Source organism: Heptranchias perlo, chromosome 19 (genome assembly GCF_035084215.1).
Source record: "Heptranchias perlo isolate sHepPer1 chromosome 19, sHepPer1.hap1, whole genome shotgun sequence".
NCBI classification, from domain to species: Eukaryota; Metazoa; Chordata; class Chondrichthyes; order Hexanchiformes; family Hexanchidae; genus Heptranchias; species Heptranchias perlo.
Window position 1 is genome coordinate 33,611,783 of NC_090343.1, and position 26,951 is coordinate 33,638,733.

At 42.5% G+C, this 26,951-nt stretch overlaps 1 protein-coding gene across 5 annotated transcripts in view; it reads left to right on the forward strand.

Annotated features, from left to right (window-relative positions):
- The window catches only part of bcas1 (brain enriched myelin associated protein 1), a 105,963-nt gene that overhangs the window by 3,765 nt on the left and 75,247 nt on the right, over nt 1-26,951 (forward strand). For all 5 annotated transcript variants that reach the window (XM_068000823.1, XM_068000822.1, XM_068000824.1 and 2 more), the window contains exons 2-3: nt 9,363-9,444; nt 20,369-20,453. In XM_068000823.1, the coding sequence (XP_067856924.1) occupies nt 9,373-9,444; nt 20,369-20,453 (157 nt within the window). In that variant the 5' untranslated portion in view covers nt 9,363-9,372. The remainder of the gene's footprint in view (nt 1-9,362; nt 9,445-20,368; nt 20,454-26,951) is intronic.

Sequence of the window (26,951 nt, forward strand, 5' to 3'; positions counted from 1 at the left end):
CCTAGAACCTGGATGGCTATCTTATGTTATCGTGACCAGAACTGTATGCAGTACTTCAGCTGCAATCTGACCAGGGCAATATATTGTTTCAGCTTGACTTCTGGGGATTTAAACTCAACTAATTTAGAATATAACACAGCATCATACTTGCTTTACTGCTGCCCTTCACATTGTTTAGGCATGGTGAGTGACCAGTCAACTAACACTCCTAGGTCTCTCTCAACTTCCCCCTTGGCAATATCCAGTCCATCCGTGGAGTAGATATGCCTCTTATTTTTACTTCCAATATGCAGTACCTTGTAGTTGCTAAGTTGAACTTCTACTGATCAGTACAGGTCCAAATGCTCAAATGCTGTTGAGCTATCTTGTAAATTCTAGGCCATTTATGTTCTAAATTGGATAGCCAGGTGGTGAAGAATAGAATACTAGCACCTAATCTTCAGTTGCTTCCAAGCCTTTATTCACAGAGTTCCACATTACACCCACTACACCCTAGATCAGCTCTCTTATAAATGGATACATGAGCATTCCCAATTAATACGCCCCACTTGAATACAATTAACACTAATTGATATAAATCACATGGATAAAATTAACAATTTAGGTATACCAGGAACAAACAGGATCTCAGCACAATGCCTGTGGCGCATCACTCAACATTTCTTTCTATTGTGACATGGCAATAGCCTGCAGTTGCCCAATGATCTGGATGGACTACAATAGGAGGACGATGAGGAACATCCGTCTGCTGAGCATGCCAACATTTATTCTGCATTCATATGTTTCTCACTGTGCATCTAGTTTGTGTATTATTGTTTCTCTGCCTACTCTGCATGTGCAGAACTGTGATGGTGTGATAAGATAGTATTAATGTGCAAAGATTTTTATGGCTAATAATGGAAATAGTTTCAACAAGCTTACAAGTGGGATGGTTTTACTGTTATTGTGGATACTACCATGATCTTGTGGTCTGAATGTTACTTCAGTCCTAATCTACATCTAGTTGTTGTAATTCCCAGGGGTATACCTGGGCTTGGTGGCTATAATGCAGAGGGCCCTCTGTTGATCAATTCTGATGCAACAGGATAAGTCCCAGGAGTTTTGTCAAGTGTCACTCCAACATCCTAGGGTCTGAGATGTCTTCCATTGACAATTGTGCTGAGTTTGGTGTTGACACAGGACTGCCACCAACATGACCTCCATCTCGCCTCACATTGTTGGAGGATATGGGCTAACGATGTGCACTCGTCTGCTTCAGCACAATATGATCCATCTATCATCCCTCCTACATGTTTAGCTCTGCTGTTGCACGATAACTTGGCCTAGAAGAAACAAAAAATATAGTTGTGCAAAATGGTGATCAGGAAAGGTACACAGATGCAGTTGTTTCAAATGCATGGGGAAGTCATAGATAGGTATTTAGATTCACAGGATGTGTGCCATTTATATTCTGCTGTGCCAAATCAAACATAGCGTATACCCATTCATTCACAGCATTTCAAACACAGGATGTAAATGACAGTAGATGCACATACAGTACACTGATATGCAGCTGCTTTCACTATTTTTGAGATTTATAAGGTAGTGTGTGATTTTGTTATAATGGCAGCCTTTACAATGGCAGCTGGATTGATTTGCCCCTTATGTTTGGTTAGCACTCTGTCGAGCATTTGCACACCATATTTGGCTCAAGCTGTGATAGCAACACGACATATACATTACAAGCAGCTTCCAATATATGGTCACAATCCCTATCTCTCCTTTTATATAGTGTTTAACTATTATTGTTACCTTACCTTTGTAGGCTTCCATAGGTTATTAAATTCCTTGGACAGTTCATCCATGTCCAAGGGGTTAGGGATGCCATTCAACTTCCCAGCAACATCTTGCCATGCATAGTGCCACTTGACCTTCATGGTAATCTAAAAGATCAGTCCACCTCTCCAAAACCCCATCAACTAATTATGAAAGAGCCTGACAGTAAAATAAACTTTTATTCTGCAGTCCTGTGCCACAGTTTCTGCTGAATTCCACCCTCCACAGCACTGTTCACCTTTGCAGTTGCTAGTTAAATGGCTATTAAACCACTTACGAATTGTACAACCCACATGATCATAGTGTCCTGGCCAATATTGATCGCTTAACCAGCACACTAAAACAGATTCGATTCATTTATCTCATTGCTGTTTGTGGGATCTTGCTGTGTGCAAATTGGCTGCTGCATTTCCCTACATTACAACAGTGATAACACTTTAAACCTACTTCATTGGCTGTGAAGCACTTTGGGCTGGAATTCCCTCCCTAAACCTCTCCGCCTTTCTACCTCTCTCTCCTCCTTTAAGACGCTCCTTAAAACCTACCTCTTCGACCGAACTTTTGGTCACCTGCCCTAATATCTCCTTATGTGGCTTGGTGTCAAATTTTGTTTAATAACGCGCCTGATGAAGCGCCTTGGGATGTTTTACTATGTTAAAGGCGCTATATAAATGCAAGTTGCTGTTGTTGTTGTTGTCATGAAAAGCACTACATAAATGCAAATCTTTCATTTTTCTTTAATTTGGAACTGTCCAGCATTATGTTTAATTCCAATATTATTTATATTCCAATATTGTTTCCAGTGGAAAACATGGGACATATAATCATGTTAGAATGCTGAAGAATTTCAGCATTAATTAAGTCAAAAATTTACATTATTAGGACTGAAGAAATAAAAACAGAAAAGTTATCCTCAAGAAGTTGAGATGACAGAAACCTCGAGCGGGAAGTAAGAGCAATTTATCAATGATGTCTCAACACCAATGTCCTGGTGGCACCATCACTTCAAAGTCCCTCTCCAAGTCCTACACCATCCTAACTTGGACAAATATCATTGTTCCTTCATCGTCACTGGGTCAATATCCTGGAATTCCCTACCTAACACCATCACGGGAGCACCCTCACCACGAGGACTGCAGCAGTTCAAGAAGGCCCACCACCATCTTCTCAGAACAACTAGGAATGGGCAATACATGCTGCCTTGCCAGCATCACCCATATCCTGAGAACAAATTTTTAAAAACAAGTAGTGTTACTGCCTTGAATCATATTCTAGAGAGTGTTACTCTGTTCAGCATATAGAATAAAAAATATGATTTCTATTTTATTAGTCCATAGAATGCTATGATAGTGAATGATGGACAGCCGGTCAGGCTTGTATACCACGTGATTAGGAAAGCAGTGGTACTGTACCAGGTGATTAGTTCAGCAATGGTATTGTGATTTATTTTTCAAGCTGATACAGGGAAATACCATAGCTTTTATATATTACTAGCAAATCTCCCATGGCATAGATTGTGATAATTTGGGTGACACGCTGTTTTCTAATGACGGGAGAATTATACCATGTAACCAGTTTACAACTTACATTTAGTAGCCCCAATAATATTTGAACAACAGCAGAATTGTTGGGCTCGTATCAATTCAAACTCTGCTTCCACATTAAAAATAAAACTGGTACTCTTCAAGGGAGAAGAGAAGTCTGAGTTCCCCCCCCCCAAAATATTTACCCCTTTTATAGAGAAAAATAACATCCTCAGCAAAATTTAAAATAAAACAAAGATTTTTCTCAGCTGTTGGAACACTTGAAGTGTTTGTCCTCCACTGATGGAGTGGCTTCATTGCAAACAACAGGCGCCTTGAGTTCAGACCAGCCTGAGGGCTGCTGCTGTGTTGAGACCCCAGGAACCTATGCATCTGTGTGTGCCTCCTGGCAATTATGAAAATAGATTTTTTTTTTAAAACCCTGAAACAATGTTTGGGAAGTATACTATTTTTCTTTATGAATATAGTGAGTGCTTTGAATAAAAAGTATCCCCCTATCTTCTTCCTTTCATTTGGCATTGCTTGTAATAATAGCTGCCACTTAAAATATATAAAACTTCTTATTTTTCAAAAAAAGTTCCAGTAATCCTACTATCTTGCCAGGTCACCATTTTTGTAATGTGGACATACTGAACAGATTGCAATTGCATTTTGTTTCTCGTTTGTGACTCTGATCCCATTTCTGAAACAATCTCAAATGACAGTCACTGCCACAGCTGTCCCATCTGCTGATCTGGAGCAAGGCAAGACCAGCTCAGTTGCAGCAACTTTAAACAAAGAAAAAACAGAGGAAGCTGAGGATATTAAGTGCAAAGTATACTGGTAGACAAATATCTGGTTAAGAATTGAACTGGAGGTTATTGAGATAAGTATAGGTGATTAAATACACCATGGAACACAATAGTTCCTGTGGTGCTGGGACCATGGAATGTGATTGGTCCCATTAAGCTTCAGGGAGGAATTCAGTGTGTTAATATTTTGTAAGTTTCCCTTTGATTATTCATCTACCTCAGGAGATTTTGATTCGGTAAGCAGGGCAAAGTCCATAATAGTGCAAACTGTACATGGTCTGCGGAAGCAATGGGTTTCATGAACTAAATAACTTAATCTTGTGTCAAACTCTCTTTTGTGCTTATGCTCAATAACATGAATGAAAAGAAGAAAACACTTCATATGGTAAATGAGCAAAAATACTTGGTTCAAAATGAAGTGGCACTTGTAAATATTATTTTCAGAAAGACTTTGACCATCAATGAATGCAAAAAGTATGCAAACAAGTTGAGAATCTTTTCATGATTCATCTAGCAGGAATGGCTTATTGATAGTGTAAATTCTACACCTCTGTGTACCTTAACTTTGTAAATTTAACTAAATCACTTCAAACACTTGGGAAGCTAGCCTTTCAGTGATGAAACATTTTAATGTTTAAGTTACGTTTTAAAAAGGATGTACTGCAAACCATTTACCAAAAGCCAAAATGAATTCTGTTTTACTGGTACCACTCTGTCTCGTTTTATTTAATGGTGTTCAGTTAGAGACTGTGACCCACTATAGTTTTACCTTTGGAAACCAATATTTGAATGCAGCACAGAGAAAAAGCAAGTAAGTCATCCTCTCTGTTGTTGCTGTTTGCAAATAAGCCTGAATCCAATTTGCAGTAGAAATTTCACAATTTTTTACTCTAAAATGGCATTTGTAGAATCTGTATTCCTTTATTGATATTAGCAGTAGTATTACTAATATGTAAATTAAAAATCTATTCTATCCTTTCATCACTGCCACCCTGCCACCTTCCCAGTGGGTCAGTTGATAAATGCACTGAATGGTGTGGCACTAAGCCATACAATCTGAGAAGTTCCCAGGTTTGATGCCAGGAAAGTGAAAATAAATGGATTAGAAATTTATTAGAGCAATGTAACAAAAACAGAATAGTAACTGAATAAAGCTGTTTTAATTTTATACAGCAGTCTCAGTTCTCAAGGCATAATACTGTGACATCCCACCAAACTGCTGACCACCCAACTTCCCTTCCTGGCCGCCATGTTTGCTGATATTGTTAATGATTTCCTCTCCTCAGGTAGTGTCCCCCTCCCCTTCAAATCTGCCAACATCATCCCCCCCTCCTCAAAAAACCTACTCTTGACCCTCTGTCCTTGCAAATTACCGCCCCATCTCCAACCTCCCTTTCTTCTCCAATGTCCTTGAACCCCTCCCAAATCTGTGCCCATCTTTCGAACAGCTCCATTTTCAAAACCCTCCAATGAGGTTTCCGCCCCTGCCACAGCACTGAAAGGGCCCTTATCAAAGTCACAAATGACATCCTATGTGACTGTGGTAAACTATCCCTCCTCATCCTTCTCCACCTGTCTGTAGCCTTTAATACGGTTGACCACACCATCTTCCTCCAACGCCTCTCCTCTGGTGTCCAGCTGGCTGGGACTGCCCTCACCTGGTTCCTTTCTTATCTATCGAGTCGTAGCCAGAGAATCACTTGCAATGACTTCTCTTCCCGTTCCCGCACTGTTACCTCTGGAGTCCCCCAAAGATCTATCCTTGGCCCCCTCCTATTCCTCATCTACATGCTGCTCCTCGGTGACATCATCCGAAAACACAACTCAGTTTCCACGTATACGCTGAAAACATTCAGATTTGACCCCAAGCTGAACTTCTGACCCCATATCCTCTCCATCACCAAGACCACCTACTTCCAACTCCATAGCATCGCCGTCTCCGTCCCTGCCTCCGCTCATCTGCTGCTGAAACCCTCATCTATAACTTTATTACCTCTGGAGTTGACTATTCCAGTGCTCCCCTGAGGCCAGCCTCCCACCTTGCACCCTCCTTAAACTTGAGCTCATCCAAAACCCTGCCGCCCACATCCTAACTCGCACCAAGTCCCGTTCACCCATCACCCCTGTGGTGACCCACATTGGCTCCCGGTCCGGCAACGCTTTGATATCCCTCCATGGCTTTGCCCTTCCCTATCTCTGTAACCTCTTCCAGCCTGACAACCCTCCAAGATCTCTGTGGTCCTCCAATTCTGACCTCTTGCGTATCCCCGATTTTCTTCACTCCACCACTGGCATCCGTGCCTTCAGCTTCTTGGGCCCCAAGCTCTGGAATTCCCTTCCTACATCTCTCTGCCTCTCTACCTTTCCTCCTTTAAGACAACCCTTAAAACTTACTTCTTTGACCAAGCTTTTGGTCACCTGTCATGTTATTTCCTTATGTGGCTCAGTGTCAAATACTGTTTGAAAATTGCTTCTGTGAAGTATGTTAGGATGTTTTACTATGTTAAAGGCGTTATAGAAATGCAAGTTGTTGTTATTGTTGTAGTGTAGGCATGGGCCTTTGGTTTAGTTGTAGTACTCCTGCCTCTGAATCAAAAGGTGCCAGGTTCGAACCCCACTCCATACAATCCTGGCGAGCAAAGACTGGAGCTCCAGCTCTGAATTCTGGGTTGACATCCAGCAGGATACTTGAGTCTGGTGAGTATGGGTGGTCCCTCCTTATCATATGGGTTGTGGGAGCCCATAAAACCCCCCGGCTGTATAGGACCAACCACCCTATTGGCTGGTATAAAGATGGAAGGAGCGTTCACGTCGCAGCCTGAGAGACTGTTAATCAGTCCGCGAGTCCTTTCACTACTTCACACTGTTCTCCAGGGGAAAAGTGTGAAGATATGTAAACAACATCCTCTTAGTGTAACAGGAGCACTTCATGGAGTAAGATCAATACTTGGGACAGTGTAAAAATGAATGAGGAAGCACTGCAACTTATTGATTGACATTTAACATGGGAATGCTTAGTGCTGTTGCTATGTTTGCTTTATTTGGAACAGCCTCTGTATATTTAATTTTCTATCCATGTCTCCTTATTCTAGACCCCTCAACCACTGGAAACAGTCAGTTTCTATCTACTCTGTCCCATGCCTTCAAAATTTTAAACACCTCTGTCAAATCGCCCAGTATTTTCTCTGCTAATGAAACAACCCAATTTTTCAAGTCTTTCTTTACTGTTGTATTTTCTCATACCAGGCAGCAATCTAGTGAATCTGTGCTGGACCCTGTCTGTTGCTTCATCATGCTTCCTATAATATGGAGCCCAAACTGCACACAGTATTCCAACTGTGGTCTTACTGAGGTTTTATATAGATTCATTATTACATCTTGACTTTTATGTTCTGTACCTCTTTCCATAAAATTCAGTATTCCATTTGTTTTTTTCAAATGGCATTATCACTTGAAGTGTTGCTTTTAATGTCTTATGAATCTGAACCGATAAATCCCTCTGCTCTGCCACATCACCCAGCTTTCCTCCCTTCAAAGCAGAATTATTACTTTATTTTTAACAAAATGTACCACCTCACACTTACTGACATGGAATTACGTACACACACATATATATATATATATATATGGCATTCTCTTCTCACTTAAAGTGCCCACTAATAAATCAATGACTAAAATATTTAATTTTGAAGCAAGGGGGTTGTGAGTGGATCAGTCCTGGGCCTGATAATGGAACCATTGCTTTTGGGGGAGTTGGAGACCAGAAAGGAAGGACAAAAGATGGGACTAAGTTTAAAAAATAAATTTGAGCACTAATTAGAACAAATAAATGTTTGGTGCTGCAGTTCATGCCTCTGCTGCACCAGAGAAGATTACTCAGAGTTGAAATTAACATTAGCGCACTTGCTGGCCACTTGGAGGACTGCAAGTGCTGTAGTGACACACCGCTGTTACACTGCATTCTGTACACTGTAGTGACAGACATAGACTGTCACACTGCATTCTGTACACTCTAGTGACAAACATAGACTGCTACACTGCTGTTACACTGTATTCTGTACACTATAGAGAAAGACACACACCTGTACACTACTGTGACACTGCATTCTGTACACTGTAGTGACAGACATAGACCGCTACACTGTTGTTACACTGCATTCCGTACATTGTAATGACAGACAGAACGCTACACTGCTGTTACACTGCATTCTACACACCATAGTGACAGACACACACACCTGTACACTGTAGTGACAGACACACACACACACCTGTACACTGTAGTGACAGACACACACACACACACACCTGTACACTGTAGTGACAGACACACATACACACCTGTACACTGTAGTGACAGACACACACACACACCTGTACACTGTAGTGACAGACACACACACACACACCTGTACACTGTCGTGACAGACACACACACACCTGTACACTGTTGTGACAGACACACACACACCTGTACACTGTCGTGACAGACACACACACCTGTACACTGTCGTGACAGACACACACACCTGTACACTGCTGTCACGCTGCATTCTGTGCCACCCAAGCAGGCAGAGCATGTGCACAACTTCTCTTGAAAGACGCACATTTCGCAATTTTTGAAACACATTAGATTTACAATCAGCCCGACTTCTGATCGCTTCAAAATACCAAGAACAGGAAGCAGCAAAAGCCAGTTAGCAAAACTGGCGCCAAACTTGAAGAGTTAGGACATTCCTGACCAACCTGCACAATGGTTCTGCCACTGAAAGGAATAAATAGTCAAATACTCAAGTGTTGCTGGGACCACATACACGACTGTGCGGAATGTAGGTGGTCATGGCTGAATGCACAAGTGCTAATGTTCAGCTTAATATCTGGAGTTTTGCTGGATTACATGAGAAAGGGTTAGAGAGAAGTTTCACAGAGTTTTATCTCCTGACAGTTTAACTGCATTATTTGCTTTACTTGCACATTGGGCTGAACTCAAACCAGTGTAAGATGTACATAGTTTATTTTTAGGAACAGATCTGAACAACCTTTCTTACTTGTAGTACTATTTTCAATTTCCCATTGTTCTTTGTAACGTGTGTGTCTGTGCTATTTTCGTTTTATTACTACTGTTATTATTCACCCATATTTGCATAGCAAAATTTAAATTGTGTGTGATTTGAAATTAATGAATTTTCATTCTGATTTTGTATTTAAACAGTATATTCACCATGGGTAATGCAGTACCACATGAACCTTTGAATGACACTGTGGGGGAAAACTCATCATTGGAACAAACCAAGGTAGTGCTGGTATTCATTATTAATTCATCTTTCTTCAATTCATATTTTTATGCGTGTTTATTTTAATTTTGCAGTTTAACATACAAGGATCTACTTGTTAAAGCATGTCACAATTCTGTAGTAAGTGTTTTAAATCATTATTGTGACATTCGTATGGCATCATAAGGAATAAAAACTAGCTGGCAGGTACTCCGGGAATGCTGCTGAAATAGCGTAGAATTACAGAATCATAGAAAATTTACAGCACAGAAGGAGGCCATTCGGCCCATCGTGTCCACGCCGGCTGAGAAACGAACCATCCAGCCTATTCCCACGTTCCCGCATTTGGTATGTAGCCCTGCAGGTCACGGCTCTTCAGGTGCACATCCAGGTATTTTTTTTAATGGGTTAAGTGTTTCTGTCTCTCCCACCCTCTCAGACAGTGAGTTCCAGATCCCCACCACCCTATGGGTGAAAATTTTTTTCCTAATTTCTGCTCTAATCCTTCTAACAATCACTTTAAATCTATGCCCCCTGGTTATTGACCCTCCACTAAGGGAAATAGGTCCTTTCTATCCACTCTATCTAGGCCCCTCATAATTTTGTACACCTCAATCAAATCACCCCTCAGCCTCCTTTGTTCCAAGGAAAACAACCCCAGCCTATCCAATCTGTCATCATTGCTAAAATTCTCCAGTCCTGGCAACATCCTCGTAAATCTCCTCTGCACCCTCTCTAGTGCAATTACATCCTTCCTATAATGTGGTGACCAGAACTGTACACAGTGCTCAAGCTGTGGCCTAATTAGTGTTTTATACAGTTCCAGCATAACATCCCTGCTTTTATATTCTATGCCTCGGCTAATAAAGGAAAGCATTCTTAGATTTATCCACCTGTCCTGCCACCTTCAGGGATCTGTGGACATACACTCCAAGATCCCTCACTTCCTCTACACCTCTCAGTATCCTCCCATTTATTATGTATTCCCTTGCCTTGTTTGCTCTCCCCAAATGCATTACCTCACACTTCTTCGGATTGAACTCCATTTGCCATTTTTCTGCCCATCTGACCAGTCCATTAATATCTTGCTGCAGTCTACAGCTTTCCTCCTCACTATCAACCACACGGCCTATCTTTGTGTCATCTGCAAATTTCTTAATCAAAGCCCCCTTTAGGGTGAAATTGAAAGGGATCTGAGGCTATTAGTAGACTCATGGCTTAACATAGAAACATAGAAAATGGGAGCAAGAGTAGGCCATTCGGCCCTTCGAGCCTGCTCCGCCGTTCACTATGATCATGGCTGATCCTCTATCTCAATACCATATACCTGCTCTCTCCCCATACCCCTTAATGCCTTCTGTGTCTAGAAATCTATCTATCTCCTTCTTAAATATAAATATACATAACATGTCCAGTCATTGCAGAACAGCACAACAAAGCTAATGGGACATTGAATTATATAGTCAAAACAGTAGAGTCGGGAAAGTCATGCCAAAACTGTACAGTGTTTTGGTCACACATTGGGCGGAATTTTCAGCAAGAGCGTAAAACAGGTGATAGCAGATAGGCCGCCTGTCATATATCTCGCCCAATTTTCCTTCCAAGGGGGTGTATAACAAGTCACCGATCTGCAACCGCCCATTTTATATCTCCCGCCAAAGTTGAAAGTTCTGCTCATAGTGTCCAGTTTTGGCCAGCAAGACACAAGGAGAGTCCGAGAGCAGGAGGAGAGTCCGAGAGGTGAGCGCGGTGTAAAAGGAGAGTCCGAGAGCGGGAGGAGAGTCCGAGAGGTGAGCAGGGTGTAAAAGGAGAGTCCCGAGAGCGAGAGGAGAGTCCGAGAGGTGAGCGCGGTGTAAAAGGAGAGTCCCGAGAGCGAGAGGAGAGTCAGAGAGGTGAACGTGGTGTAAAAGGAGAGTCCGTAGAGTGGGAGAAGAGTCTGAGAGGTGAGTGCAGTGTAAAAGGAGAGTCTGAGAGGTGAGCACGGTGTAAAAGGAGAGTCCTGAGAGCAAGAGGAGAGTCAGAGAGGTGTGCGTGGTGTAAAAGGAGAGTCCCGTGAGCGAGAGAAGAGTCCGAGAGGTGAGCGCAGTGTAAAAGTAGAGTCCGAGAGCAGGAGAAGAGTCCGAGAGGTGAACGCAGTGTAAAAGGAGAGTCCTGAGAGTGGGAGAAGAGTCTGAGAGGTGAGTGCAGTGTAAAAGGAGAGTCCGAGAGGTGAGCGCAGTGTAAAAGGAGAGTCCGAGAGGTGAGCGTGGTGTAAAAGGAGAGTCCCTAGAGTGGGAGAAGAGTCCGAGAGGTGAACGCAGTGTAAAAGGAGAGTCCGAGAGGTGAGCGTGGTGTAAAAGGAGAGTCCCGAGAGCGAGAGAAGAGTCCGAGAGGTGAGCGCAGTGTAAAAGTAGAGTCCGAGAGCAGGAGAAGAGTCCGAGAGGTGAGTGTGGTGTAAAAGGAGAGTCCCGAGAGCGAGAGAAGAGTCCGAGAGGTGAGCGCAGTGTAAAAGGAGAGTCTATAGAGCGGGAAGAGAGTCCGAGAGATGAACACAGTTTAAATCTAAGGCAAGTCATGGCAGCAGAGCTCACACCCATGATATGCTCCTCCTGCACTATGTGGGAAGTCATGGACACTACAGGTGTCCCAGGCGACCATGTGTGCAGGAAGTGTGTCCAGCTGCAGCTACTGACTGTCCGCATTTCGGAGCTGGAGCTGCGGGTGGATTCACTGTGGAGCACGTTCAGTGAGGTGGTCACACCGCAGGTAAAGATTACGCTGGCCAAAAGGAAAAGGGTGACAGCCAGGCAGAGTAAAAGGACTAGGCAGGTATAGCAGGAATCCCCCGGGGCCATCTCCCTCTCAAACAGATATACCGCTTTGGATACTGTTGGGAGAGATGGCTTATCAGGGGAAAGCAGCAAGAGCCAAGTTCGTGGCACCACAGGTGGCTCTGCTGCCCAGGAGGAGAGGAATAAGAGTGGCAGCGCTATATTGATAGGGGATTCAATTGTAAGGGGAACAGATAGGCGTTTCTGCGGCCACAAATGTGACTCCAGGATGGTATGTTGCCCCCCTGGTGCTAGGGTCAAGGATGTCATGCAGCGGCTGCAGGGCATTCTGGAGGGGGAGGGTGAACAGCCAGTAGTCGTGGTCCATATCGGTACCAAAGACATAGGTAAAAAAAAAGGGATGATGTCCTGCAAGGTGAATTTAAGGAGTTAGGAGATAAATTAAAAAGCAGGATCTCAAAGGTAGTGATCTCAGGATTACTACCAGTGCCACGTGCTAGTTAGCAGAGGAACAGGAGAATAGACCATATGAATGCGTGGCTGCAGGGATGGTGTAGGAGAGAGGGATTTAGATTCCTGGAACATTGGGACCGGTTCTGGGGAAGGTGGGACCTGTACAAGTGGGACAGGTTACACCCGAGCAGGACCGGGACCAATGTCCTCGTGGGGTTGTTTGCTAGTGCTGTTGGGGAAGGTTTAAACTAGAATGGCAGGGGGATGGGAACCTGAGCAGGGAGACAGAGGAGGGGGAAACAAGGATAGAAACAAAAGACAGAAAGGGAAGAAGCAATAGTGGAAGGCAGAGAAAGCAAGGGCGAAAAACAAATAGGGTCATAGTGCAAAATAAAACTAAGATGACTAGCAATCTTAAAAAGACAAGTCTAAAGGCATTGTGTCTAAATGCGCGAAGCATTCGCAATAAGGTAGATGAATTAACAGCGCAGATAGATATTAACGGGTATGATATAGTTGTGATTATGGAGACATGGCTGCAGGGTGACCAAGGATGGGAACTGAACATCCAGGGGTATTCAATATTTAGGAAGGACAGGCAAAAAGGGAAAGGAGGTGGGGTAGCGTTGTTAGTAAAGATGGAAATCAATGCAATAGTGAGGAAGGATATTGGCTCGGAAAATCACGATGTAGAATCTGTATGGGTGGAGCTAAGAAACACCAAGGGGCAGAAAACGTTGGTGGGGGTTGTCTATAGTCCCCCAAACAGTAGTGGAGATGTAGGGGAGGGCATTAAACAGGAAATTAGAGACGCATGCAAGAAAGGTACAACTATAATCATGCGTGACTTTAATATACATATAGATTGGTCAAACCTAATTAGCAATAATACTTTGGGGGAGGAATTCCTGGAGTGTGTACGTAATGGTTTTCTAGACCAATATGTTGAGGAACCAACAAGAGAACAGGTGATCCTAGACTGGGTATTGGGCAATGAGAAAGGATTAATTAACAATCTTGTTGTGTGGGGTCCCTTAGGGAAGAGCGACCATAACATGATAGAATTCCTCATTTAAGATGGAGAGTGAAGTAGTTGAATCCGAAACTAGGGTCCTGAATCTAAATAAAGAAAATTACGAAAGTATGAGGTGCGAGTTGGCTATGATAGATTGGGTAACTTTACTAAAAGGGATGATGGTGGATAGGCAATGGCTAATATATAAAGAACGTGTGCAGGAATTACAACAATTATTCATTCCTGTCTGGCGCAAAAATAAAACAGGAAAGGTGGCTCAACTGTGGCTTACAAAAGAAATTAGGGATAGTATTAGATCCAAAGAGGAGGCATATAAAATTGCCAGAAAAAGCGGCAAGCCTGAGGATTGGGAGCAGTTCAGAATTCAGCAAAGGAGGACAAAGAGATTGATTAAGAGGGGAAAAATAGAGTATGAGAGTAAACTAGCAGGGAACATAAAAACTGACTGTAAAAGCTTCTATAAATATGTTAAGAGAAAAAGATTAGTGAAGACAAATGTAGGTCCCTTATAGTCCGAAATGGGGGAAATTATAATGGGGAACAAAGAAATGGCAGAACAATTAAACACATACTTTGGTTCTGTCTTAACAAAGGAGGACACAAATAACCTGCCAGAAATGTTAGGGAACCAAGGGTCTAGTGAGAGGGAGGAACTGAAGGAAATCAGTATTAGTAAAAAAAAATAGTGCTAGGGAAATTAATGGGGCTAAAGGCTGACAAATCCCCAGGGCCTGATAATCTACATCCCAGAGTACTAAAGGAAGTGGCCCTGGAAATAGTGGATGCATTGGTGATCATCTTCCCAAATTCTATAGACTGTGGAACAGTTCCTACAAATTGGAGGGTGGCAAATGTAACCCCACTATTTAAAAAAGGAGGGAGAGAAAAACCAGGGAATTGCAGACCAGTTAGCCTAATATCAGTAGTGGGAAAAATGCTAGAATCTATTATAAAAGATATGATAACAGAACACTTGGAGGGCATTAACGGGATTGGACAAAGTCAGCATGGGTTTACGAAAGGGAAATCATGCTTAACAAATCTACTGGAGTTTTTTGAGGATGTAATTCGTAGAATAGATAGGGGAGAACCAGTGGATGTGGTGTATTTGGATTTTCAGAAGGTTATTGATAAGGCCCCAAACAAGAGGTTAGTGTGCAAAATTAAAGCACATGGGATTGGGGGTAATATACTGGCATGGATTGAGAATTGGTTGACAGACAGGAAACAGAGAGTAGGAATAAACGGGTCTTTTTCCGGGTGGCAGGCAGTGACTAGTGCGGTACTGCAGGGATCAGTGCTTGGGCCCCAGCTACAATATATATCAATGATTTGGATGAGGGAGCTAAATGTAACATTTCCAAGTTTGTAGACGACACAAAGCTGGGGTGGAATGTGAGCTGTGAGGAGGATGCAAAGAGGCTCCAATGTGATTTAGACAAGTTGGGTGAGTGGGCAAGAACATGGCAGATGTAGTATAACGAGGATAAATGTGAGGTTATCCACTTTGGTTGTAAAAACAGAAAGGCAGTTTATTATCTGAATGGTGATAGATTGGGAAATGGGGAGGTGCAACGAGACCTGGCTTTCCTTGTACACCAGTCGCTGAAAGCGAGCATTCAGGTGCAGCAAGCAGTTAGGAAGGCAAATGGTATGTTGGCGTTCATTGCAAGAGGATTTGAGTACAGGAGCAGGGATGTCTTACTGCAGTTATACAGGGCCTTGGTGAGGCCACATCTGGAGTATTGTGTGCAGTTTTGCTCTTGTTATCTGAGGAAGGATGTTCTTACCATGGAGGGAGTGCAATGACGGTTTACCAGACTGATTCCTGGGATGGCAGGACTGGCGTATGAGTAGAGATTGGATCGACTAGGCCTATATTCACTAGAGTTTAGAAGAATGAGAGGTGATCGCATTGAAACATTAAAAAATTCTTTCAGGACTAGACAGACTAGATGCAGGGAGGATGTTCCCGATGACTGGGAAGTCCAGAACTAGGGGTCACAGTCTCAGGATACGTGGTATGCCATTTAGAACCGAGATGAGGAGAAATTTCTTCACTGAGAGGGTGGCGAACCTGTGGAATTCTCTACCACAGAAGGCAGTGGAGGCCAAGTCATTAGATGTATTCAAGAAGGAGATAGATATATTTCTTAATACTAAAGGGATCAAGGGATATGGGGAAAAAGCGGGAACAGGTACTGAGTTAGACGATCAGCCATGATCATTTTGAATGGCAGAGCAGGCCCAAAGGGCCGAATGGCCTACTCTTGCTCCTATTTTCTGTTTCTATGTTTCTATGAGACCTTTACCCCCTGGATGCAGCACAGAGAATTGAGGTATAAGGAAACACTGGAAAAACTTGGGCTTCTCAACTTTGAAACGAGGTGATTGTGATGTCTCATAAGGATGAATAATGTAGTAATGACAGAGAAGATATTTGGAACACTACTTTAAATTAACTGTGACAGTAGGACAGGAGGGCTCAGGTTCAAACTAGTGAAAGGCAAATTTAGGACTGACATCAGGAAGCCCTTCTTCATGCAAAGATTGATCAACACATGGAATGGACTTCTGGTTGGGATAGTGGAGGCAAACCCTGGAATCATTTAAGAAAGTGTTGAATGCTGGATCCTGTGATGGAGGGCTGTAGGCTGTTGCCCGATGAATCAACCAGGATTGACTGAATGGCTCTCTTCATTTATCTTGATTTATAATAAGCAAATAATATGAGTGTGAAATGACAGTCAGCTGATTTATGGCAGGCAGACATTCACCTTTATCAGCTTTTCACTCTGACAGTATTTTATCGTGGCATAGCACTTCTCAATAATGCTAGTTAAATAATAGTTTTCTTAGTGAAACTGAAAATATTTTTTCATTTGTTTGTAATATCTGCTTATGTTGTTGATTTATATGAAAGAAAAACTGATTTTTGAAGTGCCTATGTGTATTTAAAATACCTGACAAATGCCTATTACCATCATTTAGTTTGGATCCTTTAGTTCTTTCATGTTAAATTTACAAGATTTGCATAGAACGTTTTACATACAAAAAAGGCATTTAATAGTCAATACAATAATGTGAATAAAACTACATTAGTAGTTTCAGTTAAATACTTACGTTTGATCTTTTATTTGATCTCATTTTGTCCCCTGATTATATCATGTGCAGAGGATTAATAATTAAAATTGTTACCAAAACTGAAAAAAAAGGCTGTTTTATACATGTAAAACTTACTATATAAGAAAGTACTGCTTGTAAGAAAAGTCTTTGAACTGTTGCCTTAACGAACGAATGTGTTGATCAATCTTTGCATGAAGAAGGGCTTCCTGATGTCAGTCCTAAATTTGCCTTTCACGAGTTTGAACCTGAGCCCCCCTGTCCTACTGTCACAGTTAATTCAAAGCAGTGTTCCAAATATCTTCTGTGTCATTACTTATATGTGCTGCGGATGTCCAAAGTAAAAGAAGTAAATGCTTTGAAAGGATAGAAAAGATGACAGGAATCATTATATGCATCCAGCATTTTGGAACTATTTTCAACCACTAAGTGAGTCTGATTACGCAATTCACAAATGATGGAGATTTAAGTGATTTAGCTTCATTCATGGAACAAAAGCCATATATCAAAAATTAGGTGGGATCACAGTGGTAACAGTGGGAAAATAAGGCGGTAAAGATTTCTGCCATCTTCCCACTCGGACTTGGACTCCCCCCCTCACTCCGTCCCAGCTGGGGAGCTGCCCTTTTCCCACATGCTGTATGTAAATGACATCAAGAAAGTGGGGCCTGGGCTCTCAAGCCATTTCTCTCATATTTGCTTCAGTTATCACCATTTCCCAGGACTGTCTGGTGGAAGGTGGCAGTAAGCCTGGGCAGCAGTGATAAAGGCCCCAATTGAGGGAGAGGGCCTAGTAAAGGCCTTCTCTCCCTCCACCTCAACCTGAGCATCTACTTTTTGTAGGCCTTCATTTTGGGTGAGGCTTACAAAAACTGTGGCCGGGATTTGTCATAGGAGCACCTCTGCCCCTTTAACTGCTGTTCTGACAGAAGGGTTGGTAACCAGAGGACACAGATTTAAGGTGACTGTCAAAAGAAACCAGAGGCGACATAAGGAAAAAAAATTTAGCCAGCAAGTTGCTATGATCTGGAATGCACTGCCTGAAAGGGTGGTAGAAGCAGATTCAATACTAACTTTCAAAAGGTAATTGGATAAATACTTAAAGGGGAAAAATTTACAGAGCTATTGGGAAAGAGCAGAGGAGTGGAACTAATTTGATGGCTCAACCAAAGAGCAGGTACAGGCATGATGGGCCGAATGGTCTCCTTCTGTGCTTTATCATTCTGCTGCTTTGGGTGCTGCAGAGATGGTCCTGCTCATCAGTATTGACCCCCAACCCAGGAAAATGGGTCTGGGTTGGGGTGGAGTTCGAGTCGGGTTGCCAACTCTCCAGGATTGTCCTGGAGGCTCCAGGAATTGAAGATTAATCTCCAGGACTCTGCTGGAAGCAACACAGGAGAAGCTCTTTCAACACCTTTGTTTATTAGTTATAAAAATGTTGGCGATGGGAATGAAAAGGCTGTTTGGGTGACAGTAACGAATCATCCAATTGGGTAACGAGAGTCTGTTCGCAAGGGAAGGCGGTACGCTGCGAGAATGGACATGTTGGGCGACCAATGGGAGGTACGTGGGGGCGGGGCAGTTGGAAGAGGAGGTCATGTGATGAAACCTTTAGGAATACATCCAGCCAGAGTTGGCAACCCTAAGTTCGAGGGGCAGGCCTGCAGTATGTTGTTTGTGAAGTATGTTTCTGAGTGATCTGCCAAACAGCCACCTAGCAAAATACTTACAACTCTAGGTAAATTGAATGTGCTCTTTTTTTATAATTGTGGATTGTTTGTCGTTGGGGAGAAGTAGAACAGGAACTATGCAAAGCAAGCAGAGGGTTTGGAAAAGATACGGGAGCAAATAGGATTTTCCGCCCATTCTAAATAGTATGTGAATATTTATTATATCGTTGGAATAGCATTTGTTAATCACCTTTTATATAGAAATTCACTGGTTAAGTGTTGTACAGTGAGAACACTGTATCTGCTACAAAGGATAATCTTGTATTACTCTTTTGTCAGTTATATGATGCTATAATCCTTCTGTGATTATGTCACAAAGATTGCATTATTCTCATGTCATGCAAACTCATGGGTTAATCCACCATTACTCATTTGTTGATAAAACTGCATGTTTTTAATTATGTACATGTGTTTTATGTAAAATAAAATTCTTTGAGTGAGTTCAGGATGAACTGAATACAGCAGGGATATAAGATGTAGGGGGTTACACAATAGGAGCCCTGCCCTTCTCAACTATAAGTGTGATTAGAACTGATTTTAAGGGATCCAGGAGATCACTCAGCTTCAACACATGGTAGAAGAGCTTTACAGAATCCAGCAAGGAACCACCAGTTTCCTGGACTGCAGCTCTTTTATTGTCCTCTGGACTTAGCCAAAAAGCTTTCCATTTACTATGTTTTAGTTCTTATACTATTCTTTATTTAAAAAAGACCCAACTATTCTTTAAACTTCAAGTTTTATTTCATTCATTGTGAAACCAGCACTGCCGAGAGTTGAACAGAACTTAACAGAGAAACTCTACGGAAGCACATTGAACAGGTGTTTTTTTGCTGTAACATGATTAAAACGTTTACTTGAGAATGAGCACACAAACCCAAGCATAATCACACTGTTATGAAACCTTTATTTCCATTGAAATCAATGTCATAGTCTTGTCTAGAGTTAAATGCTTACGTAATGTAATGACATCATAATTGTACCATTTAGTTTATATTGCCTCTCCTCATTCTTCCTACTAAAATGCATCACTTCACACTTCTCTGCGTTAAATTTAATTTGTCATGTGTTTGCCCATTTCACCAGTCTGTCTATATCCTTCTGAAGTCTGTTACTATCCTCCACATTGTTTACTAAATTTCCAAGTTTCGTGTCATCTGCAAATTTTGATATTATATCCTTTATACCCAAATCTAGGTCATTAATATATATCAATGGTAAATGTTTTATTCTTGGTAAGGAGATGTTCAGGATGGTTCAGTTGACTTCTGGAGGGAAGTTATGTGTCCTGAAGATTATGCCAGTCCCAATATACATGTAATGGGCCTCAGGAATCTTTTTTTCATTTTTCCGAAGAAAATTACGATCAGTGAATTGTGTATGTAAAATTCTCACTGCGGTACAAGTGAATACAGAATTTGTTACACTGGTGAGGAAATCCTTAATAATTCGTAGGTGACTTTGGCATTTATAAATTATCAGATTTTCCTTATTCAATTAATAGTGTGCATTCCACAATTGTGCACGATATACATATAGTCTGTTATTTTAGATGTTGTTCTTAAATTGCTTAATTGTTTATTTTTTTTTAATATTCGTTCACGGGATGTGGGCGTCGCTGGCAAGGCCAGCATTTATTGCCCATCCATAATTGCCCTTGAGAAGGTGGTGGTGAGCCGCCTTCTTGAACCGCTGCAGTCCGTGTGGTGACGGTTCTCCCACAGTGCTGTTAGGAAGGGAGTTCCTATCAGACAGAGCAAGAAAATGTCACTTGCCCTACATTCAATTGGGCATAAAATGTATCTTTTGATAATTATATGTATTTTCCTTTCCAGGCTGAAACTGACATTGAGATTGTTCAGAATGGTCCTACTCGAGGAAAACCCGTACAGAATTCAGTTCAAAATAAGAGTGATACTGGTATGTATAATCTGTTAAATAGATAAATCTCAAGTTAAGATGAACAACATCCTTTGTACCATTGTTCTCCATGCTCCAAGTTATTGGCCTTTAGACATTGAAGCTGATTACTTAAAATGTCAAATTTAGAACAAATCTATACTGCAGCCTGCTAACACTAAATTAACATTCAGCAAATTTTCATTTTAATTTGCAACTTTTAAAACAGACCTCTCGTGTCATTATCATGGTCTTCAGATGGTTTAAAACCTAGGACCCAATTTCAAGAGACTTGTAACATCACACATACAATCTTAATCCGCCCAAGTAAGAATATATTTTCAATCCTGAATATACAACCTGATGCGACATTGAAGAAGCCATTAATCTATCTTTACATACGGGTTAGTTGGGATGGAGATCAAAAGTCCCAGTTTAACTCCGGGCTAGTTTTGGTGGGTGAGCAGTGGTATGAGTTAGAAACTCACCCGTTGCTCCAGAAATGAGACCCGTGGTATTTTAACTCCCGCCAGCCAACTTCTCACCCATTCCAGGCAGGAAGTCGGTGGGAAGCGACTGAAAATCACACAGCCTGGAGGCCACCTGCCAATAGCAGGTAGGTACGGTATCGGCTGCTGGGGTCGCCTTACAAGGATCTCACAATCGGGAGGTGGAGGGCGATGATGAGTCCGCACTAGTGGAGGCCTAAGCTTTCCTGGTGGGTCTGGAGGAGCACTCGTGTATCTCCAGGCCCACAGGAAAGTAAAATAAAGTTAAAAACCTTAATTGTTTGGGTCTCTTCTGGCCCTGGATTCTCTTCCCCGTTGTGTTCACCTGGCAGAAAAGCATCTGTGGCTTCCTGCTCAGGCTACCGAATTAAAATTGCAATTGGGTGCCAATGACGTAATTGGGACCTGACATGCATGTGTAAGAAAAAGACCCCGCTGGTTTTGGGCGGGTGTCCTTGCCACCTGCTCAGTTGAGCATGTTAAAATTGGGAATCGTCAGTTCCCGGTGGCACTAGGGCAGGTAAGTAGTCTGGGCGATTTTAAGTGTCCACCCCAGTTTCTGCTGGGCGGGTAGGGTTAAAATCACTCCCCCCAGAAATCACATACTGAACCAATTCATTCATATCTGAGAATATCATACTGCTGTTCCAATCTTGTCAGCCCCAGGGTTATGATTTCAGAATAACTAATTTCAATATTACATATATATTCTTATTTAGTGCAATTATTGCTGCACATGATATCTGCAGTTTATTGTATAAATTTTAAAGACCTCCCAAACCGGAAAATCACTGTGGGGTCGAGTTTAACTGTTTCCATTGAGCAGAAATCAGTGGCAGCGGGTCAGCTGCCCATTTTACACCCTGACCAATTTTCCTTTCCAATGATATCCCGCTGGTTGGAATGGTTAAAGTTGTCTACGTGATCTTAAACAGTAATTGTCACCTGCCTGTAATAGCTGATATGTGCAGAGCATTTGGGTGGAGGGGGTAATTGTAATTGTATTTAAATTTAGAGACGCACAAGCCTCTGCCCCATTCCACTCATAACACCATCTTGCAGTCGCATCAAGGTGTTTCCTTTAACTTGAATTTTTATTTAATGGCGCAATGGTGCCATTTTCAATTAAATATTTTTAATCAAGAATTGTCATTGTTGGAAAAGTATTTTGCAAATCTTTCTTGTTGGGGGAGAGAAGAGCTAGCTGTGTGTTTTGGACATCATGCACACGTAACTTTGTAATACATTTCATGGTGATATAATTAATACACTTTGTATGTTGTATATGTTTATACGTAAACAAATGAAACAATGATTTACCAAACATATTTCTTCATGAAGTTTATTCCCCCTTTAATTAAAAGCACAGGTCTCCACCATCCCATCCCAAAAAACAAAAAATTGAAAGTTCCAAATAACCATTGTCCACAAATTGTTTGCTTGTGTATGCAATCAGAGAAGTAATGGTCATTAAACTTCCTGCCATGTTCCATCTACTCCTTAGTTCACTATCACAGCTCAGACATAACAGGGCAGAAGTAATTTAAAGTAAGCAATAAAAGTTAATTTGTTACCATGAAATTGTTTTTCAAACCAGACCAGTAAACTTGTGCATAAACTATGCTGCATTGGTGCTGATGTATATAGAAGTAGTAAAATCCAATTTTATTCATGAACATGAAATTTCTGTCATTCTGAGAAAGGCAGTATAAATGGAGGAATTGAGTCTAATTCTGTTCTTGTAGTATTAGTTCTCTGCCAATAAATGGCTCTAGTACGCTTTGTGAACACTTCTGTACTTGTTCACAAAGGAAACCAAAACACTATAACTGATCATTTCTGCATTGCCAACTTTTAGACTAGTGTTGAAGAGAGGTAATTAAATAATCAGAATTACTTCCAACTGAATTGTCTCAATGGGCAAAATTAATTATTTTTAATTGAAACTCCATCTTTCTATGACATAAGAACATCAGAACATAAGAAATAGGAGCAGGAGTAGACCATACGGCCCCTCAAGCCTGCTCCGCCATTCAATAAGATCATGGCTGATCTTCTACCTCAACTCCACTTTCCCACCCTATCCCCAAATCCCTTGATTCCCTTGGTGTCCATTATCCATCGATCTCAGTCTTGAATATACTCAATGCCTGAGCATCCACGGCCCTCTGGGGTAGAGAATTCCAAGGATTCACAACCCTCTGATTGAAGAAATTTTTCCTCATCTCGGTCCTAAATGGCCGACCCCTTATCTTGAAACTATGACCTCTAGTTCTAGACTCTCCAGCCAGGGGGCACAGCCTCTACCCTGTCAAGTCCTCTAAGAATTTTATATGTTACAATGAGATCATCTCTCATCCTTATAAACTCCAGAGGATATAAGCCCAAACTACTCAATCTCTCCTCACAGGACAACCCTCTCATCCTAGGAATTAATCTAGTGAACCTTTGTTGCACCCCCTCCAAGACAAGTGTATCCTTCCTTAGGTAAGGAGATTAAAACTGTATATAGTACTTCACGTGTGATCTCACCAGAGCCCGATATAATTGCAGCAAGACTTCCTTACTCTAATACTCCAACCCTTTTGCAATAAAGGCCAACATACCATTTGCCTTCCTAATTGCTTGCTGTACCTACATGTTAATTTCCTGTGATTCATGTACAAGGACACCCAAATCCCTCTGACTACCAACATTTCTTAGTCTCCTACCTTTTAAAAAATATTCTGCTTTTCTAATCTTTCTACCAAAATAGATAATTTCACATTTCCCCACATTATATTCCATCTGCCACCTTCTTGCCCACTCACTTAACCTGTCTACATCCCTTTGCAGCCTCTTTGCGTCCTCCTCACAGCTTACTTTCCCACCTAGCCACCCCACTAGTTACAACCTGCCAACCTGAAAATGACCCGTTTATTCCTACTCTCTGATTTCTGTCCATTAACCAATCCTCAATCCACGCTAATATATTACCCCCAATCCCATGAGCCCTAATCTTGTGTAACAACCTCTTGTGTGGCACCTTATCGAATGCTTTTTGAAAATCCAAATATACTCCATCCACTGGTTCCCTCTTATGTACCCTGCTAGTTACACCCTCAAAAAACTCTAATAGCTTTGCCAAACATGAATTCCCTTTCATAAAACCGTGTGGACTCTGCCTAATCATATTATAATTTTCTAAGTGCCCTGTTACTATGTCCTTAATAATAGATTCTAGTATTTCTTGGTCATGACCAAAAAGCTGAAAGAGTTAGCAGGTTTTCCTACAAGTCATTCAGTCCATCGTAGAGCACAGCTGAACAAAAAGCAAAGGCAGCATTTAAATATCAATCTTTATAGAGTCAGAGCCCAAAGAACGCCATAATGCTAAGAAGTATTAGTGTGTTGTCCTGTGGATTTGCAGGTAGTTCTTGGGACAAATATGAATCTCCAGATAGCTTCAAGTCATGTTTGCTTATGGATTAGTAATGCAAACAGTGGTGAAGTACACCCAGCATTTAAGAGAATGAGCTTTGTGAATGACCAGGATGTCACTGTTTAAAGAATATTCTGAGGTGTAATTAGCATGCTGTCATGGGTTGACACCCAAAGTTCAAGTACATATATCCGATAATTCATTGTACATGGTAGGAAGTTGAGCCCAGTTAGGTGTCATTGCATTTGCTGTTCACACAAAGGATTTTTTTTTAACAATTAAAAACAATCAGTCATTATAAATAAAAGGCAGAGCCCATAAGTTAACCTGAATTGAAAATGTAAATTATTCATTTAAAGTTATCGGGGGTTAAATTGGGTAACCCCTGAAAACGGACGCTGGGATTGTGGTGTGCGATTAACTCGCGCTCATTGGTTGCGATGCAGGCAGCACGTAACATCCATGCTGCCTGATCATTTAAATGATTGCTGCGTGCAGCCAGCGCTACCTGCGCTGTTGATTGGCTGCATGCACCAGCAGGGGGCCCTGATATCAGGAGTGGCTAGCACTACTTAAAGGCAGCCTGTACCTCTTAAAGGGGAGGTGCATTGTGGCTGCAGGAAGCACTGGAATTCGTTTGGCAACTAACTGTGATGCAGGATAGTGAGGAATAGCTGTGTCTACAAGACAGCATGGACCAAGATTCTCAGACAGGGCATTAGAGGCCTTGGTGGAAGAGGTGGAGGTACAAAGGGGCATTCTTTGTCCACAGGAGGGCAGGAGGCCTTCCAGATATATGCTCAAGAAGCAGTGGGAGGAAGTCGCGCACAAGGTCAATGCCAGGAACATCATACCACGCACATGGATGCAGTACAGGAAGAAGTCCAATGATTTGACACGAGTGGTCAAGGTGAGTGACTTCAACTGTTAAGTGGCATTTCTTACCAACTACACCTCTAGCTGCATCCACTGCTCCACGCACTACACCCCCCCATCACTCACCTACCAACAAACTATTGCAATCAGCACACAACTTTCCAAATCAAATGCTTCATCACACAACTTTCCAAATCAAATGCTTCATCTCACCTTCACACATTACCACCCTTGCAAGCCGCACAACCACAACTCACAGGTCACACACACTGGCAGCTATTCAACCATGACAGCCACATCACCCAAACATCTTGCAGGACACTCACTGACACACTCCCCTCTTTCTTGCAGAAGAAGGTGGCTCGTAACAACAGGGGAGGAAAGGCACGCTTACTTGTCTTCACCCCCAAGAAGGAGACAGTGCTGTCGATCATTGGACAGGCCGTCACTGCGGCTGTGGCCACTGGCGATGCTGGAGGTATTGATGATGAGGGTCTCTGCATACCTATACCTCCTTCTCACTTCCCACTTCTCCCTCATCTCACAATCTTTTCTGACTCACGTGCTGCAGATGGTGTAAGCACGCACGTCTTACTTTCTCCTCTCCCCGCACCACAACTCAACTCGTGTCCCTTTATCATTTCAGATACCCAAGAATTGGAATTGGCACAGTCAGAGGAGGCAGAGGATGATGACAGTGATGATGCAGATACACCGTCACTCGATCTTACACTCGCAGCCACCAACTCAGGGACTGATACTGCACGTTGTTTAGAGGCTAGGATAGAGGAGGGACCTGCCTGTGGTGAGACACCGGGCACAAGTGCGCAGGAGCCGGGGCGGGGGGAACTGATACCACAGGTGCCAGTCTGCCAGAGGGCAAGGTTGTAGACTAGTTCTGCTGCAGAGGAGTCAGATGATGACTTTGATGGGCCAGGCTGCAGAAGAAGGCTGATGGGCATACACAACCAAATGCTTAGTGCACTGGAAAGCCTGTCAGAAAGCCTGTGCACAATGTCAAGGGGCATGGAGGAGTGCAGCTCCAACTTGGCACAGGGCTTTGCACAGAGATGGAGCCCGTCCTTTCCCACATGGAATGGGTGGTCACCTCCATCAGCGCACCTGTGGAACCCACCGTGATGCAGTGTCTGATGACAGATGTCACAGCTTCCATTGCAGCACAAACAAGGTCTGACAGCTGCTTTGGAAGCTCAGGCTGCTACTATCGTGGCTCTGGGTACCACTGTGAAATGGGGCTTCCAGGGCATCACAGCAGTCCAGCAATCTGTTCTCCAGCAGATCACCAGGATTGCTGAGGCGCCGCCCCAGGAGAGTGGCAGTGGCGTCAAGGAAGATGAACCTGCTGCCCTCTGTCAGGATGACCGCATTACTGCTCCCACCCTTGCCACTCTGCCAGTGCCCTTGCTGTTGCCTGTCAGCCAGCCAGGCCAGACTGTTGCAGCCCAGGTCGAGATGGTGCAATCTGAAGATGGGCCCTCCCGGCCCAGAACTGCTCAACGTCATCCGTCAAGGCCATCTGCACACTGCTCCATTGAAAGCCAGCAGCCTTCCACCACCCATGCTCCAGCCATTGGGGATGCACCTCGTAGATGCACTAGGAAAGGTAAAGGCACACGAACAACAGGCACTAAGGGAATGCGCAAGGGTGAATGGTGTTAGTTTGTTTTAATCATTTGATGTGTAAATCTATAA